General features: G+C 46.5%; 1 protein-coding gene across 6 annotated transcripts in view; it reads left to right on the top strand.

The window, feature by feature from the left end:
* Positions 1-16,480, top strand: part of SPAG9 (sperm associated antigen 9) — a 121,362-nt gene extending 104,882 nt beyond the window's left edge. For 4 of the 6 annotated variants that reach the window (XM_055129938.1, XM_055129936.1, XM_055129935.1 and 1 more), the window contains 7 exons: positions 1,185-1,333; positions 3,414-3,585; positions 7,003-7,116; positions 8,740-8,778; positions 9,664-9,840; positions 10,951-11,100; positions 12,694-16,480. In XM_055129938.1, the coding sequence (XP_054985913.1) occupies positions 1,185-1,333; positions 3,414-3,585; positions 7,003-7,116; positions 8,740-8,778; positions 9,664-9,840; positions 10,951-11,100; positions 12,694-12,809 (917 nt within the window). In that variant the 3' untranslated portion in view covers positions 12,810-16,480. The remainder of the gene's footprint in view (positions 1-1,184; positions 1,334-3,413; positions 3,586-7,002; positions 7,117-8,739; positions 8,779-9,663; positions 9,841-10,950; positions 11,101-12,693) is intronic. The other 2 variants (XM_055129937.1, XM_004608657.2) reach the window with 1 other exon arrangement.
* The last annotated feature ends 3,859 nt before the right edge of the window (positions 16,481-20,339 follow it).

Raw genomic sequence — 20,339 nt, forward strand, 5'->3', positions numbered from 1 at the left:
ACTTGAGCCCGTGATGCAGTGCTGCTCATTCCAGTGGTGCTTGGGGCCACCAGGGCTACATCTGGAGACATAGTGGGTAGGGGGGCATATGGATCTGGGGCTCAGAGTTGTGCATGCCAGCCCTTTGAGCAATTTTCCTGGCAACCTTTCCCCTACCCCAAAGTGTTTATATCCATCTGGGCTTTTAGAGAAATGTGAAACAGTACATGGCAGGCTTTGTACCTGACTGGCACCCACAGCTGATGATCCTCAAGGAGCGAGGGTCTCTGTGATGGCAGGCACTTCACAGACTTTGAGGCTAATCCTCACGACAGCTTAGGTGAATAAACTGAAGCATAGAGAATTTAATGACTCGTTTGTGGTAACTCAGTAAGTTGGAAGAGCCTAGAAAAGGTAGTTTAAAAACATGTTTGAGGTTTAAGCCAGCCGAATCCAAAATTAACAAAGTGGGAGGGAAAATAATAGGAATAAATGTTAAGTGCTGATTTAGGGTTCAGAAGAGTTAGATGGAAATGATACATTGGAAGAGTGAGCATTACCTAAAGGTTGGCTACAAACTCATCATGCGTTAACGCTTTCATCTCAGAGAAATGAGTGTCCAGGATAGGGCTGGGGATAATCCTGCTCAGCTATCTTGAGAAAGGTTTGTAAACTGTGACATAGACAAGATGCGTGCCAAGGATGCCTTTGAAAAGAGCACAGTGGAATTGGGCAAAAACTCCAGACCAACGAGGTAGACTTTAACTAGTATTTTCCAGACCATTCATTTTTTGAAATGGAAAAGCTACTTTTCTTTCACTGACATTGCTCAGGTGAAGCTGCAAAGTGAAAAAGCCTCCAGTGATGGGGCTCTTACCTGTATTTTCTGCCATCACAAAGATTACAGTATCCCCAAGTCCTGAAGTTTTAGAAGGGAGTCGCTCCCAACTTCTCATTGAGAAAACACATCAAGATGCCAGTGAGCAAACGGTATTTCTACCCCAGCTGACCTTGAAGCCATGCTCTTTCTTAAAAGTGCTGTCTCAGCCAGGTGCTGCTGGGTTCAGGTGCTGTCTGACAGGTCAGATCAGATGACCTATGAGGTCTCCCCGCCCAGGGTGCAGTTTATAGTTTGATTTTACTTCCAAATAGAACGTTTTCTTGTTAGGAAAAGGTGGTCTAACACTTTACCTCTCTCTTTAAAGATGGGCAGTGGGACTTGTCGAACTACCACCTGTTAGACCTCGGACGGCCGCACCATTCTATCCGGTGCATGACTGTGGTCCACGACAAAGTCTGGTGCGGCTACAGGAACAAGATCTATGTGGTGCAGCCAAAGGCCATGAAGATCGAGGTGAGACATCGAGGTCCTCTGACTGCTGGGTGTGTGTTGCCTGGTGACTCTTACGATGATTGTTGGCTTCTTTAGGAATCATTTTCTTAATCAGCATGTTTTAGGTGTTTTAGTCATCCAGTGGATAATACCTTCCTCTTTTACTCCCGTTGGTGTTACTTCACCTCTCACGGCTTTACAGAGAATAGGAAGTTGATATAAACATAAAAGAAGGATTCATACTTTTTTTGAATGGTTCATGTGTATGTGAGTAGATGGATGTGTGTATTTGAATACTTTCTTCTTGATACGTGCTTATGTATGGGTCGTGTGGGAAGGTGATTCCAAATTCTTCACCACCACACGTGTATTAATAGACACACTTATATATGTAGCACAGACTGAGAAGTAAGATTGCAGTGGAAATTTATCATAAAGACCCAACTGCTTACATTGCTTTCTTAAAGGTTTTGTCACATGCATGCATTTATTCTCATTGTTTTCTAAAAAATTAAAAGCTCAGGGTGGAGAGATAGTTCAGCAGGTGAGGCATTTGCCTTGCATACAGCCAACCTAGATTTGATCCCTGGCAATCCCATATGGTCCCTCAAGTACTACCAGGAGTAATTCCTGGGTGCAAGGGCCAGGAGTAACCCCTAAACATCACTGGGTGTGATCCCAAAACAAACAACAGCCAAAAAGCAAAATTTTAACAGCAGGGAGGTGTGAAGGTGAAAATTCTATATTTCTCTTTGTTTCAACTCTGGTTTCCTTACTTAAAAGTCCAGAGCTTAAGATTTGGTTTTGGGGGGCTGGAGCGATAGCACAGCGGGTAGGGCGTTTGCCTTGCACGCGGCTGACCCGGGTTCGATTCCCAGCATCCCGTATGGTCCCCTGAGCACTGCCAGGAGTAATTCCTGAGTGCAGAGCCAGGATTAACCCCTATGCATTGCCAGGTGTGACCCAAAAAGAAAAAAAAAAAATTTGGTTTGGGGGCCATACTAGCAGTACTCGGGGGACCAGCTGATGCCAGATTTCATCTAGATTTTCAAACGGAAGACCCATGCTCAGCCCTTTGAGCCATCTCCCCTGCCCAAAGCCCCAGTTTTAGTCTTTTGGTGCCTTTTTCAGATCTGTTCTTGAATGTGCACACACACCACACACACACACACACACACACACACACACACACACACACACGCAGCAAAAGGGCTTGTTTTTGAGCATGAATAGAATATTCATGAACTTTTTTACCAGTTCAAAAATCAAAATCACTTTTTCATTTATTTGTTCATTTCTGGCTTTGGAACCACACTTCACTATGCTCCTGACTTACTCTCAGCTCTGTGTTTGTTGGTCCATCCCAGCAGTGCTCAGGGGACTGTGTGCCAGGGATTGAACCCAGAGTCTCCCACACGCACAGTATGTGCCCAGCCCACTGTGCCATCACTTACCTTCCTGAGAAGTGTTAGAAAGTATGTTTGTACCAGCTTTACTTTCACGAGTTGATAACCAATGTAGTCCTGGATGTCAGTGTCCTTAAGTCCTTGGTTCTTCCATGTAGACTAAAGTTGATACTCAGTAAATAGTTTTTTTTGCAGTATACCAAATTATTAAACAAATCAGTAGTTTTTCCTCATCTTTTCCCGTTGCTGTTATTTTGATAATTGGAGATCATGTACCTGCTTCGTTGTGGTGCTCCTCAGGGTTGCATCGGGCTGTGGTGCCCAAAGCTGGGGTATGAGAAGGCTCTAAAGAGTCTGGGCCTCAGCTGAGGGTCACCATGGTTTTGCCAACATTCACACTGCTGACTCCTGGCCCTCGTTTTCAGCCGTGGTGCTTAGCAGGGCCGGCTCCCTTCAGTTGTGGTGTTCGCACAGGCCTGGCCTCGGTGCACCAGAGATCCCACACTCTGTTGTTCCAGGTAACAGAGCCGTCTGGACTGGGCCCCACACACGTGGGTGGCACTGCAGTTTGAACTTGTGTTCTAGCGTGGAAGGCAGGCACTCCTTGCCTCTGCACCATCCCCATCTTGCAAATTAGTATCACCTTTAAACTTACACTCCTAGTAAAAGTAACATTGTATTTTGATCTTTCCTAGAAATCGTTTGATGCACACCCCCGGAAAGAGAGCCAAGTGCGGCAGCTCGCGTGGGTGGGGGATGGCGTGTGGGTCTCCATCCGTCTGGATTCCACACTCCGCCTCTATCATGCACACACTTACCAACATCTCCAAGATGTGGACATTGAACCATACGTAAGCAAAATGCTAGGTAAGCTTCTTGAGCAGTTTATCTTAGTCAATGGAAATGTTTTATTTTTGAATGGTCTCAAATGCTGGGTAAAACCAACAGAGAAGTTGCCTCAGGGCTAGAACTCATCACTTGAAGGGCCCGCTGCTTCACCTGTCCGGTGGCTGTTTTCAGAAGTTTGGGATCAATTTTCTCTTATTCCCCAGTCGGTCACCATAAACTGTTAACCTTGCCTCCAAAAAAGTAGCTGAAATCAAACAGCTCATCCAGTTACTTCTTGGTCTCTGCTGCTCGTTCCCTCGAGTAAGGCACCGTCCACTCCCTGCCGGGTAACCACCAGCCTCCCGTTTGTTCTCCCTGTTTCCACTGCCGGCTGTTGGCTGCATTATCCCACTGGGCAAACAGCGCTGACAGACTTGTTTATGGAATGCCCGCCACCTGTAGAGAATTCTTTGCTTTAAAATTTTGCCTTTTAAAAGCAACGAGTTGACGTTTTGTGACCAGAAGAACTGAAGCGGTCTGCTCTATTCTCACTGTTCTGCTCTGCCCTCACTCACCCAGACGTGACATTCCCATTTCAGGGCCCTCGCATTGCTGCATATTTGGCCTGAGAAGTTTTGTTTCATTTCTGGGGTCTTAGTGCCAGGACGGATTCTGGGGCTCTCCCAGGCCCTGCCTGAGAAGTAGTTCTTGACCCCTTCTTTGTTTGCTTTCCAGACCATAGTTTACATGTCACATCCAGAGCTCCCCGTGTAGGGGCTGGAGCAATAGCACAGCGGGTAGGGCGTTTGCCTTGCATGCGGCCAACCCAGGTTCGCTTCCCAGCATCCCATATGGTCCCCTGAGCACGCCAGGAGGTAATTCCTGAGTGCAGAGCCAGGAGTAACCCCTGTGCATCGCCGGGTATGACCCAAAAAGAAAAAAAAAAAATCTCCCCGTGTAGTAGGTCCTCTGATACCCTTTCTTCATGGGCTTCGCCTTAGTGAGCTCACACGCCTGCCTGGTTGTGGTGCTGGTCAGGATCGACACTCCCCCTAAACCATAGCCTGAGCAGGGTGGCAGCCACCTCTGCCCCCCCCACACACCTAGTTAACTCTTGTCAACTCTCAAGGCTGTCATGACAGTCCTTTATGAAGACAGTATGAGTACATCTCGGTGGTCTCAGCCTCTGCCCTCAGAACACATGATAAGGGCCGTCTGCCTCCTTCCTGGTGTCGCACTGAGCACAGCAGTACACGTAGATGCAGAGTAGGTTCAGGGATAGACTTTGACTAGGGATTAGAAGGACTAGCTTGGACTGAATTAATTCAGGTTCTTTCTAGCTTTGTGATTCTGTGACTCATTCTCTCACTCTTTTTGTCATTGATTTTATTTTGGGGGCTTCACTTGGTATGCTTAGGGACTGCTCTCAGCTAAGTGCTCAGGGACGGCTCCCAGAAGTGATCCGTGAACCATTTGGAGCTGGAGTTGGAGCTGGGGCTCCTGCATGCAGAGCATCTGCTCCAGCCCATCTTTAGAACTTCTTGGGCCACACCCCGAGGTGCTCAGGAATTACTCTTGGCAGTGCTTGGTTGCCAGCTTTGATCCTGGGTCAGCCACATGCCAGGCAAGCGCCCCACCTGCTGTTGTCTCTCTGGTCCCCACCTTTAGTTTTTATAAATATAATGCTGCAAGTCACTCAATGCTGTTTATCATGGAAATATTATTTATGATAACTTTTCCTTTCAAATCCCAGAAAATAAGAGCAGTTGTAAAATTTACCTTGAAATTTTACAAATTTATTTATTTCATCATCATCATCATCATCATCATCATCATCATCTGTTGATCATCGAATTTCTCAAGTGGTCTCAGTAACGTCTCCATTCGTCCTAGCCCTGAGATTTTAGAAGCCTCTCTTTGCTCGTCCTTCCCATCGATGCCTCATTGGATTCTCTTTCAGGGTCAGGGGAATGAGACCCAGCATTGTTACTCGTTTTGGCATATGAATACTCCACGGGGAGTTTGCCAGGCTCTCCCATGCGGGCAGGAAACTCTCAGTAGCTTGCTGGGTTCTCCCAGAGGGAGAAATAGGCTATAAGATATCGAGGCCGCTTTGCGGGAGCTTGGTTTTAAGTCTCTGGATGCTGGCCATTCGTGGGATTACCCGGCACTGGGGGCAGTCCCTGGGTGTGACCGCCTAGCTACTGGAAAATGGGAAATCTGGGTGGAAAAGGCCCACTCCTGATCCAAGCAGGCTTGGAGGTCTCAGCCCCGGGTCCCACACACCTGGGTTCCTCTGCTGGTACCTTAATGCGTGAGGCTCGTCCGAATGTGTGGAGAGGGGCCTTGAGCATGGCTGTGGCTAGGCTCAGGAGGTCTTCGGCTGCGGGAGCTCTGCTTGGGGCAGGGAGGGAAGCTGGAGCCCATCCCCTTCAAGGGGCCCCGGGGAAGACAGCCAGGCGCTTGGGCAAGAGACGCTCTGCGTTGCTGTTTTCTGCGAGTTTGGTTTTAAGTCTCTGGATGCTTATTTATTTATTTATTATTATTTAGTTATTTATCTTATTTATTTTTTTAATTAGTGAATCACCGTGAGGTACAGTTACATGCTTACAAATTTTTGCGCTTGCATTTCAGTCATACAATGATTGAGTACCTATCCCTCCACCAGTGCCCATTTTCTACCACCAGTGGTCCCAGCATCCCTCCTACTACCCTGAAATTAAAACATTTAGTTATTCTCCTTAAATTAAGCGTGCATGGTGTGGGGGGTATCATAAAATTTATAAGAAAATATGTAATTATGTATGTACACAAGAATGTGGGATTTGTTAGCAAAGTTGTTTTTATCCATGAAGCGAAATTAAAGGCCAGCCAGAACTTTTTCAACTTATAAAATTGAAGGATGTTTGATTTCCAAATCTAATAGACTCTTTGTTGAAGTATTTTTTCATTTGTTTCATAATTTTGTTTGGCTTGTTATTTGCAGTTTTCTAATTAAATCCTGTGTCACATTTCCTCGTGGATAGTATCTACTGAATGATGGTGTAATATCAACCCTTTTAATAATTTTCTTCTTCTTCTTCTTTTAAAATCTTGAATTATGGGGCCAGAACAATAGTACAGCAGGTAGGGCATTTGCCCTGCACGTGGCCGACCCGGGTTCGATCCCTGGCATCCCATATGTTCCCCGAGCACTACCAGGAGTGAATCCTGAGTGCAGAGCCAGGAGTAACCCCTGAGCATCACTGGCTGTGACCCAGAAAAAAAACAAAAACCATAAAATCTTGAATTACAAAGTGATAGAGCCAAATGGGAGTTTGCTTTCATGTGCACCTTCAGAAGTCCCGTTCTCTCTGGTCATCCTCCTCAGTTAGAGTAACTCTTCTGAGGGACTCGGAACCTAAGATGCCGTAAGCTCTTGCTTCTTAGTGAAATGTTTTCCCTGCCGCCCTACAGGTACTGGAAAGCTGGGCTTCTCCTTTGTGAGGATCACTGCTCTCATGGTGTCTTGCAACCGCTTATGGGTGGGGACAGGAAACGGTGTCATAATCTCCATCCCGCTGACAGAGAGTAAGTATATTTCTAGCTAACTCTGAGACTGCAAACAGGAGAGGTGCAAGCAATTGTTGTGTCTCGGATGCATGCAGAAGGAATTGTTTTTAGTAAAAGCAAATCTGGTAATCTAGAAAATCAAGCTGGTGGCAAAGATCCAACTGTTGTTGCTTTGCTGTTTCTATGAAACTTGTAAATAGTGAATAGCAGCTTCCATGTACATATAATAGCACCAGAGTTTAAAATATGCAGTTTCGTAAAATCTTTTTTTTTCTTTTTTTTTTTTTGCGGTGGGTTGGGAGCCAGGTGATGCTTAGGGCTTACTCCTGGCTGCACTCAAAGGTCACTCCTGGTGGTGATCAGGGGACTATACGTGAAGCCCGGGTCAGCTGCATGTACGGCCAGTGCCCCGGGGTCCATTGTACTATCTCTCCCACCACAAGAAGCTATTTTTTTCATTTCAGGAATCAATCCTGTTTAATCATTTGAATAAAGGATGGAGTCCATTTTCTTTTCAGCTTTTTTACACCAATATTCTGAAACACTATCTAGCATTCATCGTAGTTTTTCATCTTTTCTGACAGAGAGCTTATTCCATTTAGCTTATTTGAGTTTTAGATTTGCTGTGGGAGAAATCAGCAATTCCTTTATGCTGGAGTCAAGCCAACTATCCTTTGGAAAGAAATGTGGTGAAAATTTGGAAAGAATGTAAATGAGATGTTCATTACATATTTTTATACTTTTCATTATTTTTGTGTGTACAGATAAAATGTATGTTGTATGTTATTCATATTATGTTCCATTACATTGATCATTCATTAATGAATTTATTTTTTTTGTATGTGTTGCAAAATTGGCAGTGTATGATTTTAAAACAAGTGCCAAAAGACCACCAAATAATGAATAGCTCAGTATTTCCCTGTGTTTTCAGGGAAAAGGGAGAAATCTTAGAAGATGGCACATCAGGATCCTTTGAAGAACATTAAATTCTTAATCCTAGCTGCATTTTTCCTATAGTAATTTCTAAATCTACATGTTTAGACCGAAAGATTGGTCTTCTTGTATCCTCAAAGATTCCAGGATATTCGTTCTTTATGAGAGAGAGTTCTGTTACAGCGTACTAGTTTCTACAGGATTAATTTTTTTGTTTATGTTTTCTGTTCTTTGGGGCCACTCCTAACAGTGTTCAGAGGCTACTCCCAGCTCGGTGCTCAGGGGTCCCGCCCAGCCATGCTGGGGGACTGCGTGGTGCCAGGTATTGGGACAGGGACCCAGGATGCAAACCCGACACGCTGGTCCTTTGAGCTCTCTCTGGCCTCCTCAACAGAAATTTTTTAAGAAAAGGGATAATATCAGCTCTGAGGAAATTAAGTTCTTATTCACTGAGATTGCTTTGTACCTCAGAAAAGCAAAACTGTAGTAAATGGAACTGTCCTTTTTTGAGCAGGGGTCTCTAGCGGGTTTGGTAAGAACTTCATGTGTCGCTTGGTGGTATGCCAAGTTCAGTTCGGTTGGTTGGGTTCAGAAGCTTGAAGCTTGAGTGCCCAGTTGCCAGATAGGAGATGCTGAGAGTGGTGGCTCATAGTAACCTTCTCCCCCTGTCACGCCCCTCCATGTGCCCTCCCCCCTCTCTCGCTGTAGCCGTAATCCTCCACCAGGGACGTTTACTGGGGCTCCGGGGTAAGTGCGGATCCGAAACCCATTCTTCTCCTGGCTTCTCAGAGCCGCTAGGAGGCTGCTGTCCCTTCTCTAGAGTCCCCTCCTGAATGTTCCTAAATGTCATCCACTCGCAGTCACTGCATCGCAGCAGGTGTTTCTCTTTTTTGTTTTTTAATCTTTGTTACATGGCCACCAAACTAGTGCTCAGCAGCTTAGTCTATTTATCATCTTTTGTTGCAGCTGAACTTTCTTTCAGACTTTATTTTTCCTTCCAGTAAAAACATGGACCATCTCTTGAAACTGCCATTAATCTACATCGTTTACTCTCGTTACCAGTCATGTTTCTTTCATTCACTTACTGGCCATGGAATGGGGATGTTTTGTGAGTCTGGTCATTTGAAAAGAATTCAACATGTCGTTAGTCTGGTTTTTTAAAAAAAGAAAAAAACTACTCTATTGTAGTGGCTGAATATTTTTTAAACAGCTTTTATCACCCCTCTCAAAAAGGAATATCTATGTCACAAGGGGAGAAAAACATAAAATACAAAAAATTTAAATGTACAAAAATTTCTAATTTTATATAAGTTGGTCTACCAAGATGGAAGTTAAGCAAAGTAAAAGACATTCAAATATGTTTTTATTAATTAAAATGGTTTTTAAAGTAAGCTTAGTTTTTGCTAGACTGGCAAAATCCCCTACTCCATTTACTGATGTACTCAAAATAACTAGCATGCTATCTCTCTCTTTTTTTCTTAGCTTTGTCTTGAGTTGGCATTGCTGCCTTTGTTTTATCTCAACTGGCTGTAGCTTTTAGATAATATCATAAAGATTAACCAGTAACCTCACACATCATTACTATCTTCTAGAGTTTAAAAAAAAATTTGGTACTTGACTTTTCTGTTCCAGCGAATAAGACCTCAGGAGCATCAGGAAATCGTCCTGGCAGTGTGATCCGTGTATACGGCGATGAAAACAGCGATAAGGTGACTCCAGGGACCTTCATACCTTACTGTTCAATGGCACACGCACAGCTTTGCTTCCACGGGCACCGGGATGCTGTGAAATTCTTTGTGGCCGTTCCAGGTAAGTTAGATTATTCTGTTGAGAAGCTACATTTAAGCATCTCTCTTCTGGGCTGTAGCAATAGCACAGTGGGTTGGGCGCTTGCCTTGCAGGAGGCCAGCCAGGACTCAGTCCCCAAGCACCACCAGGAATACACCTGAGCACAGCCTGGTGTGGCCCCCCCCTCCAAAAAAAATTTTTTTTCTGATTCATAATAAGCGGGCCGGAGAGATATAGTACAGCACTCAGGGCACTTGCCTAGCATGCAGCCCACCTGGATTCGATCCCCAACATCCCATATGGTCCCTTAAGCCCCACCTGAAGTAATTCCTGAGTTCAGAGGCAGGAGGAAGCCCTGAAGCCTGCCGGGTGTACCCAAAGCTCTTCCCCCCCAACAAAGAAAGGGAGAAGGAAAGAAAGAAAGGAAGAAGAAAGAAATTCTGCCTGGTGTCTCTGCAGACAGGAACATTAGGACTCCTCAGAATGCTCCCCACCCCCGTGTGTGGTGGGCGTGTGCGACCCGGTGCTCACCGGGGGATTGTGCTCCTTCAGTTCTGCTGACCAGCCTGCCTGCCAGAGGTCAGATTCCACACCTGTTCAGAGTTGTGTTGTTCAACAGCCTTGCCACCCCTCTGTGGGGTACTCATACACCCCGAGCTGTGGGGAGACAGTACCAGCAGCCCGGGGAGCAGCGCATGGGGCTGCACTGGGGACCCAGCTCGCAGCCTTCTGCCTGCGCGAGTAGGCGTTCTACCGAGTAAGCTGTCCCCTGAGCCCCCGAGATGTTTCTCATTCTCGCAGACTCACGTTTCCTCCTTCGCTGGAGAGATCTTCCCCAGTCCTCAGACAAAGGGGTGTAGGCGAGCAGTCTGAAGCGGGTGCTTCTGACCCGCCTGGCTCACAGACTTCATCGTGGGTTTTGGACCCATTCTGCTTTGGTGCAAAACTGCTTCACTTAGACTTTTTCCACCGGGTTCCTGGGCCCTGTATCCTGCTGACGTCCCTAGTACTTGGGTTGTGTTAGAAAATGCTGAATTTCTGTTTTGCAGATATTCAGAAACAAAAAAACAAAGTGAATTTTTTGTACCCCGTCTGTGATAAGTAACTCTCACTGTATTTCTGTGTAAATAGGCCAAGTTGTCAGCGCACAAAGTGGCAGTAGTGGCACGGAGTTAGCAAGCGACAAAGCAGGGATGTCTGCGCAGGAGCCTGGCGGCCAGCCGCCCGTGAAGTCCGTACTGGTCATCAGCGGAGGGGAGGGCTACATCGACTTCCGCATGGGTACGTGGGTCACTGTCCCGTGACACTTTCTGTCCCTGGAGTAAATACAAAGTGATTTTAGAGAGATTCTCTTTGAATTCTTTATCAGGGCAAGGACTTGGGTAAGGTGTATTTCTCTGGAGGAGCATTAAAATAAATAGTAGGCTTTGAGGCTGAGGAGAGTCGCCCTCGGCATGTGCCCACGCCAGGTGTGATGCTTGCGCTCCCGGGGCCTCTGGGCAGCCCTGCGTCCTCAGCCTTCACACTGAACCGCTGGCCTTGCTGGCTGAGAATCACTGGGAGTGGCCCCTGGGCCCTCGGGAGCTTTCCCTCCCCCCGTCCAACACTGCAGGGTTTGGTCATACGTTAAGATTTATATATGTGAACGTGAAAAGTATAAGATGTGGAGTCAAAAGGCTGTAGGAAAGTCATTCAACTTTACAGATTCCAGTCTCCTCACCTGCAAGATGAATAAATGAAATATTTCTAATTGATATCCTTTATTCATTTTCTCGCCTTGTAAACATTGTATATCTCCTGTTATCCCTAATGTTGAGATAGAAAAGAAAAGAGAAAAGAAATTGCCAGAGTCTTCCTTTGTAGAACAGTGCAGACAGAAAAATGGGCTGATAGAGTGTCACGATACTCGTGGAGGAGCAATAGTCAGTCCTCTCTGGGTGTAGGGAGAGAAGGATGTGAAACGACCCTTAAGATGACTCCGCGCTTGGTCTAATGAATTCAGTTGGAGCACGGCAGTGATTTTCAGCCATCCACACTGCGGGCGCCGCTCCATAGGTATATAGAGTTTGAAAACTCTGGATATGGGATGGGGAAGGGTTGGGTGTTGGACATCACAGAGAAAAGGCCACTAAAAAGTGGTGGGTAAGGAAGAGTCTGAGGTACAGAGAAGACTGCAACAGTTCAGGGTTTTTCTCTTCTGTTTCTAATGACCAGTTTGAGTGTTTTGCCGGCTGAAATTCTTGTTAGACACGTTACAGAGTCCTAGATTTCAGTATTTCTTTTCCCACTGGTACGTAAGTCCTGCTGAAGAAGCTGCTCCACTATATGAGTTGTTGATAAATCGCACTGTTATAATCACACCTGAAAATCCTGGGAAGGAACACTGTCCTCTTACAGCACTGCAGGGGATGGTCTTCGTTGTGTCCGTTATTATCTGTATGCCTCCTGTTGGAGAACCTCTCTGTCAGCAACAGTAGCCCAGGGTGTAGAGATTGAGCTGGGTTTTGTGCTCCAGGCTCATTCTTGTACTTTCACACGCTCTGATTTCAATTCTGAATTTGAAATAGACAAGTGTGGATCATCCACTTCGGGTGAACAAAACCGAATGTCTTTGCTTAGCTTCCCATTTCTGTTTTCAGTTGGCAGACGTAATGGATCGAGTTTCCAGCATAGTTGAGTGAACTTTTATAAATGTAGTCTGGAAAATGAATTAACCTTTTCAGAAGTCAGCAGTGAAGAGTGACTCATGGCGTTTTTGTACCGTGTTTTCTGTCATGGTGACCAGACGGGTTTTGTGCCTGGTGCTCGCAGCCTGAGTCTGATTGATGGACATTTCCTTCCCAGCCTAACCTGAGTCTCCTTATCATCCGCCAGGTGATGAAGGTGGAGAATCAGAGCTTCTCGGAGAGGATCTTCCACTCGAACCTTCTGTGGCCAAAGCAGAAAGGAGTCACTTGATCGTGTGGCAAGTGATGTACGGCAACGAGTGAGCCCGTGGGAGAAAGTGGAGACGGGAAGCCGTCTCGTCTGCATGGTTTCTTTTCCCTCTGCCCCTTTATTTAATGCTCTCCTAGTGAAAACTTTTACCACATAATGTGTGAGCATTTTTTTCTGTTAACTTTCTATCACAAGAATCTGTCCTTAACTGTAACAACACAAAACTAGCTGTTTTACTGCACCAGTATTATAGGCAATTTCAGTATATTATGAACAAATCAAAAAATGTTTACTTTATGCAAACTGGTGAATTATAGAAAGCAATCCAGATGTGGTTTATTTTGCCACAGCTAATGTCACTCACCTTGTTTGAAAGGGTCACTTTTTGGCTATCACTAATAATGGAATTAATGGAAACGCTTGATAAGTGAAACTGTACTGTTAAGTACAATAGTAGTTTTCCCCAACGTCTTACAAGATTGACACAAACTAATATCAGGTGGATTATTAGGATTTATCTAAATGTCCCAAGAGGGCTAAAAGCTAACTGTAAATTACTTTCACTTTCAAATCTGACAAATCTTGTTTATAGGGTATATAAAACTTTGTTTTCATCAGATTGGGGGGGAGGGTTTTATATTAAAGAAATTAAGACTACACTATTTAAATAAAAGTTTCCTGTTTCTGACTTATTAAGAGCTCCATAGTTTATGAGGCTTGCTTCTGAATATCCTGATTTTTTTTTTTTAACCAGTCTTGCTCATTTCCATATTGACATGTCTGAAAGGCTTGTTATTTCTGAAGAAGATATGCCTCAGTACTGGGAGGTTTTGTTTTGTTTTTTAATGGAAAATGTGTTTTGGATTTTTTGTACTAGCAGATGGTGGTGGATGGTTGACTTTTTTCCATGTAAAAAAATGTCCCTATTTCCCCATTCTTAGGCTGCCTGAGTGACGCTGGGACGGGATGGGGCTGGCCCGGCCTTGTGGGGAGTAAAGGATTTGATTAGAAATGCTACTTCCTCGTGCTCTCTATAAAATGACAAACATCTAGCACTTGATCTTTAGTATGTAAATGACACATTTAAGCCCTTGTGTCCTTTGGATACTAAAATGTCATCTCCAGTGAGAAGAGTGATGAGGGGGGAAAGTCAGGATGCCGTCTTTCCACTCACAGCCCAGCGATTGCAGTCCAGGTTCCATAGATTGTTCTTGTTCTGTGTGTTTTTGTCTTGTTGTGGGCCCACGGCTGGCAGCACCGGGGGCTGCTCTGGCCACTGGCTTGCGCGCGGCTCTCAGCTCTGCGCGGGGAACCGCCTGTGAGGGGATCCAACCTCAGGCTCCAGCCTGTTTCCAAGTTACTCTTTGAAACAAGTTAAGCTGTGTCCTGGCTCTTAATATGTTTTAAAAATCACTATTCTGCCGGGTGTTTCCCTCTCAAATTTTATGAAAACGTGTTAGTTACCATTTCCTATACAGTACTTGAGGCAAACTAAGTGCGATTTGAAAATGTGAGCCTGGGGCCAGGGCTATACAGCCCAGCAGGTAAGGCACCTGATCTCTGCATCCCATCTGGTTCCCCAGACACCGCTAGGAGTGATTCCTGAGTGCAGAGCTAGGAGTAACCCTTGAGCACTGCCAGGTGTGGCCCCAAACAAAACAAAAATAAAGTAATAGAATAAACATGCAAACCTATTGGATAAAGGCCCTCCAGTCGTCAGAAAGACTGCTTCAAAGCAGTCTTCATTCCACCTAAGCCTTCCTAGGTTCCACGCTTTTGGTTCCTGCCCTGTCATGCAAAGATATTTTTAAAAGTACTCCAGTGTCTTATAAGCATTTATATGATTAGGTTAGATTTTTAAAAATGGGATTTAATGAGCCAGAGGAAGCCTTTGGCTACATGTGTCTATATATAAGCACATTGTATACATGGTAAAATTGTGGCCACTTTGGGTGGCTAGATAAAATTAAGTTTTCATAAAAATTGTATTTAGAGGATAATTTTTTTTGCTTTGGTCACTTTTCTCCCGGCCATCAAATCATAGGCCATTTTCCCACCACTTAAAGCTAAGACTTTATTTTAAATCAGAGTGATTTTTGGTAATAACCATAGAAAAACATTATTAAATATTTTTGGGGAGTGTTGTATAACTTTACAAGAGACACCAAAGTGTGGGAACCTTAATCCTGAGTAGCAGATGTCCCAGAGTGAGACTCTATTTGCTGTTCAGATTTTTTTACATGTTTGTATGACCGAATGTAACTTAGGAAATCAGGAGTTAAAGTGAACAATGCAAACATACTACAATAATTGTAACGGTTCTTTAAAAACTTACCAGGTGTAAGTTAAGGAAGATAGAGGTGTGGTGTTATTTTATCTAAAACTGACATGTTTATCGTGGCCCTGTTCATCAACATCAGGAACTAGAGAGAGTACAAAACAAAAGCATCTGTACAATTTATTTTAGGGGCTTGTCCTTATGTTCGTCATTTTTATTAAGTATTGTCTACAGACTGCTTTACTTTCTCCCTCCTAGTCCCCCCAACTGGATTTGTTTCTTGTGAAGTTCCCTTTGGTCAAGGTGGTAACCTTTGGAAGAAAATGCCAAAATGGAAAGCTGCTTGAAGGCAGAAAAAGTGACGTGGACTGCCTGTAGCCGTCACGTCAAAGACAGAGTAGAGGCTTCAGTACCTCAGGCCGGTCTCTTCGTGTAAAAGAAAAGTACGCCTGTTGGAAAGAATAAGGAATGCTGGAGAATTCTCTTTCTATTACCTCTGGGTCATATGTGAGGTTGAGCCACGTGAAATTGCTAATTTTCAACCATTGCTCATCTGCCAGAATGGCACCAACACACACACACACACACACACACACACCTACACGCACAAACACAATAGAACCTCAAGTGTTTGTGTGTTGGCCACATGAATCTAATCTGTCAAAATAGGAATGGATATCTTAATTAATTGCAGCGTGTTGAGTATAAGAAGAACAACAACAACAAAATGGTGCAGCACATAGCTTTTCTGTTTCAGTGTGTGCGCCTGGAAAAGGCTAAAATACATTCTCTCAGTTACTGGATTTTTTCCTGTGACGGTCTCTGCGTTTGAGAATAGACAACCTTTAACACAGGCTGCCTTAGTACCCAGACAAAACAGCTGTCCCCTGACACCCACTGGCCTGCAGTGCGTGTCTGGCCAGTGCTTGGAGCTGAACGTGTTTCCTCCTGAGTATTATGACCTTTACCAAAGCACTCAACCTAGACATAGAGGGTTTCTGAATTGATCATGTTGAGAAAGGGGCTCGTCGGTCCCACTTTGTGACATAGGAAGAGTAGGGGGAATTCAAAATGGAAATCACAAATGCTTTTCTAACAAGCTTACACTATTTTGTAACACTAAATGTGCTTTTCTTTCTCTAAAAATTAAGTTCTTTTTATTAATTTTATTGTATATTTCTCAATATTTGAATATATTTTAACCATTTTATGTTCTTTTTTTTTTTTGTCCTAGACATTTTATCAAGAATCTTGTTGCCTCTATAATCTGAAAAATGGGTTCTAGAGTGTCTTACTTGCTCTCTCTTAGAGGCTGAGGTTTCATTTCTCGGAGCAAAAAGCTCATTTAGCAATGTAGTTATTTCAGTATTTATTTCTTTTATGGAATCCCTGGGGTTCGGAATGTAACTTTGTACATGAAATATATATAAATATGTATATGAAACATTTCTGAGCGCCCGTGTGTTCTGTCTTTTGCCTTTCCTGGGAGGTCTGAACTTGATTTTTATTTGAAATTCCAGTAATCTTTTCCCACCAAACAGGTCATTTCTGGGGGTTCCTGAAGGTGGACGGTGGGAGCACTCATGAACATGTCTGCTTCCTCACGTGTTCAGTGAGCTCTGAGTAACAGACTCTGTAGAAACGTGGGAGTGCTGAGTAACAACCCACACAGGACACTCGGGCACTTGCCAGATTACTCAGTCATCAGCGGCAGGCTGTGATGTTAAAAACACACCGTGCTTATTAGTGATCCCTGTGCCCGGGGAGACCCCGAGGGGGGGTTATAGAATCACGTGGTCGCCGACGGGCTTCCAGAGTCAGGGCCGTGGGGTGGAAGTGTTTGTGTGGCAGAAGTGTGGGGTTTTGACATGAGAGTCACGTGTTCCCGGTTGGCCTGTTGCAGGTGGCTCAGCAGGCTGGCACAGCCGGGCGCTGCATCAGAGAAGTCACAGCCCGGCTCGCGCCTGCCCCGTAGGGCTTCACCTCAAGGCTGCCCCCTGCATCCTGGGGCACTGCCACGGCATTCCTTTGGAAATAGATGCCTTTGAGTCTTACTGATTCTCTTTGTGAACCCGCCTGGCTCAGGAGAGGCTGGAGTGGCCTGGAACAGGAAACGTTCCTTGTCACTGTTGGAGGCACAGGGCAGGAGTGCTGTGCTCATCAAGTGCCCGGCTCTTTCTCCCCAGCCTCGAGCACTGGACAAAGGCAGGGACCTCATTTCCGCAGCAGGCCAACTTGTTGGGCAAGGTGTTGTGGTAAGGGGACTCAGAATGCCTTAGAGACTACCTCCAGATACAATTCCAGTGTTTCATTTTGTCTTTGGTTTCAGGGGCCTTTTACCTGGTGGTTCTGGGGTAGCAGCAGGCCAGGGAATGTGATATCCAACACGGCCGGGGCGGGGCTTGCAGGGTCTGGCTCTCTGGTTTGCTCCTGTTTGCTGCCCGGGTCAACATCGGCCATGCTTGCTGGGCTGGCCTGAGATGGCCTTGGACCCCGTCCTTCGCGGCCCATGTTTCTGACAGTTCGGAATTTCCAATTTTGTGAGCCGTGCAGTATCAAAGGAGCCAGACAGTTTAGTTGTCTGCTTAGAACCTTGGCACCCACCCCACAGACAAAAAAGTTAGCCGTGATTTGACTGGAGGCTTTGAAGGAGGTAGACTGAACCCCTCTGCAGCTCGGAAGGACCAGGGCCTGCCCATAACGACTTGCTTCTCAGCGGCCAGAATCCCCCAACGAGTGAGTTCTCGGGTAATTTTTCCTTCTGACACTCCCCGCAGGAGCCTCAGACTCTGCTGGTGTATTTGGGGAAAACCCAGACGATTCTGCTGCTTCCGTGGGGAACAGCTGCCTGAGAGGGACTCGGAGCAGCTCGGCACCTGCTTCCAGGATCCCGGCGTGGTTCAGTCGGGCTGCTCCCAGCTCGGTGGGCTGCTGGCAGGCCCACCCCAGGCTCCGCCCACGCTCTGTCTGGCTCACGGGTAACTGAAGTCCATTCAGGCACTGAGAACTTACCACCGCATTACCGCCACGTTGAGCTCTGAAAGGCTCTGAAGGAAACTCAGGTGGTCGAGCCCAGTGCTGGCGTGTGTGAGGGCATGACCTCTACCGCTGGCACCGCGTGGCCCCCTGCACTGCCAGGTATGTTCCTGGGAGCTCCCTGATATCCCCGTGACACTCCTGCCCCAGCACCGCTGGGTGTGGCTCTAAAAGATAAATAGACATTAACTGCTTAAAGTGCACAGCTCATCGCCCGTCCGCTTTGGCGAGGTTATCTTCTCAGAAAAGAGACGTCATGCCGTGGGCGTCCCAAGAGCAGATGCAGGGGAGCTGGGCCTTGCGCACACTCAGGTCACAGGTGATCGGCAAGGCTGCCCTTTTTGTCATCCCCAGGTGATCCAGGGCCTGGCCATCTGAGCTGAGTGAAAACTCAAGGCCCTCCGTGGGGGGACCTGGGGTGCTCACAGAGGCCCCTGTGGGGGTTGGGAGAGGACCGAGTCTGAAGTTGGGGAAACTTCAGGGCCCCAGTTGGGGCTGGAGCGATAGCACAGCGTTTGCCTTGTATGTGGCCAACCCAGGTTTTATTCCCAGCATCCCATATGGCCCCCTGAGCACTGCCAGGAGTAATTCCTGAGTGCAAAGCCAAGAGTAACCCCTGTGCATTGCCAGGTGTGACCCAAAAAGCAAAAAAAAAAAAAAACTTCAGGGCCCCGACAAAAGCATAGTGGGTAGGATGCCTGCCTTGAACACGGCTGGCCCACATTCAATCAATCCCTGGTACCACATAGGGTCCCCCGAGCCAGCCAGGAATGATCCTTGAGTAGCAGAGCTAGGAGTGAACTCTGAGCACCGCTGGGTGTGGCCCCCGGCACAAACAGTGACTCCAGAGGGTGCTTTTAGCTACAAGCAGAGCTCATGTGACAGTTCATTGCCTGCCCACTCGACTGCAGGCTTCAGAGGCTCCTGGAGTCAGGAGTGTGAGAGCGAGGAAGACACCGTCACGGGTATTGGAACCAAGGAAGGAAACGGAAATCACGGCATGTTTTTACGGCTGCGTGACAAAAGCAATAGTCGAACAAATAATATCAATGTGGTGTCTGCTTTGTCTATTTAATAATATAACAAAAAAAAAGAGAAAAAAGCTGTCTTAAATGCATGATTCAAGCCTTATATCTTTCTGTGTAGTCAGTTTGCCCATGTTTTAGACCATAGCTGTGCTGGGAAACAAAGTGTCCCTGTCGGCTTTTCTCCGGCCCCACACCTGGGAAAGGCGCGATCCATACGAACTCTAGACTTGGGAGATCCATGTTCTCTCTGCATTGGCGCAGTCGCTTCACCGCTGTTCACGCACAGAGGAACCTATGAAAGCAGGAAAAACCACGATAAATTTGACATAGAAGCATGTTCACAGCACTCCCGGTGCCCTAGGACGCGTTAGAGGCTGGCACTGCTGCCTTTTGAACACAAGGTGGCGCCATGTCGTTATTGTGTCCCCTGTGTCCTCTCTGGCTTGTCGACCCAGCAGGGCAGGCCAGACCAGACCCGGAGGGTGCCTCGTCGGGATCAAATTGTACAGATAAGGGAAACTAGTTCACCTTCCTAACAAGCTGAGGCCCCGAGTAGCTGTTGTCCAATAGCAGAGCTCTGTGTAAGAACTTGAAGCTGGGAGCACCTTCCACGGAGCTGCCCCTGGAGTCTCAGAGGCTGGGGTTCTTCCTGTCGTTCACCAGAGGCAAGGGAAACGCCTTCTCGAGCTTCCTCACCAAGGCAGCTAGAGCCCAGGGACCAAAAAGAAAAGCTCATCGAGAGCCCAGAACCATTCATTGCCAAGGGGAGGCCCCCGAGGGCTGGACGCCCTCAGAGACACCGTGGCACAAGGCATGAGCACACAGACACTGAAGTCTGGTCTCTACAGACGCAGAAGAATTTCTGCCGCTGCCCCGTCTGCAGGGAGCTAAAGGGAACGTCAGGGAATCAGCTTAGCGACTGGCTTGCAGAGAAACCTCATCCAAGGCCGATAATAAATAGGAGTTATGTAACTCTGCGGGGCACAGCACTAACTAAGCCCTTTATAGGCCATCAATCCACATTTATTTCCTGGATTTTATAACTGCGGCTGAACACGAGAAAGGAGGGGGTGAGGATTAGGGGGGGAGTGTCTGCGTGACTGGAATAATCTCCAGGTCTGCTGGCCCGGCCCCCACCGCTGGGCCCTGCAGTCACCCCAGAGGGGCTTGTGACATCGGCTTGATGGGGTCCCGGGGGTCCTCAGCCCCTTGGCCCTCTGGCAGCTGCTGTGCTCTCGGGC

Source organism: Sorex araneus, chromosome 3 (genome assembly GCF_027595985.1).
Source record: "Sorex araneus isolate mSorAra2 chromosome 3, mSorAra2.pri, whole genome shotgun sequence".
In the NCBI taxonomy this organism is placed as follows: domain Eukaryota; kingdom Metazoa; phylum Chordata; class Mammalia; order Eulipotyphla; family Soricidae; genus Sorex; species Sorex araneus.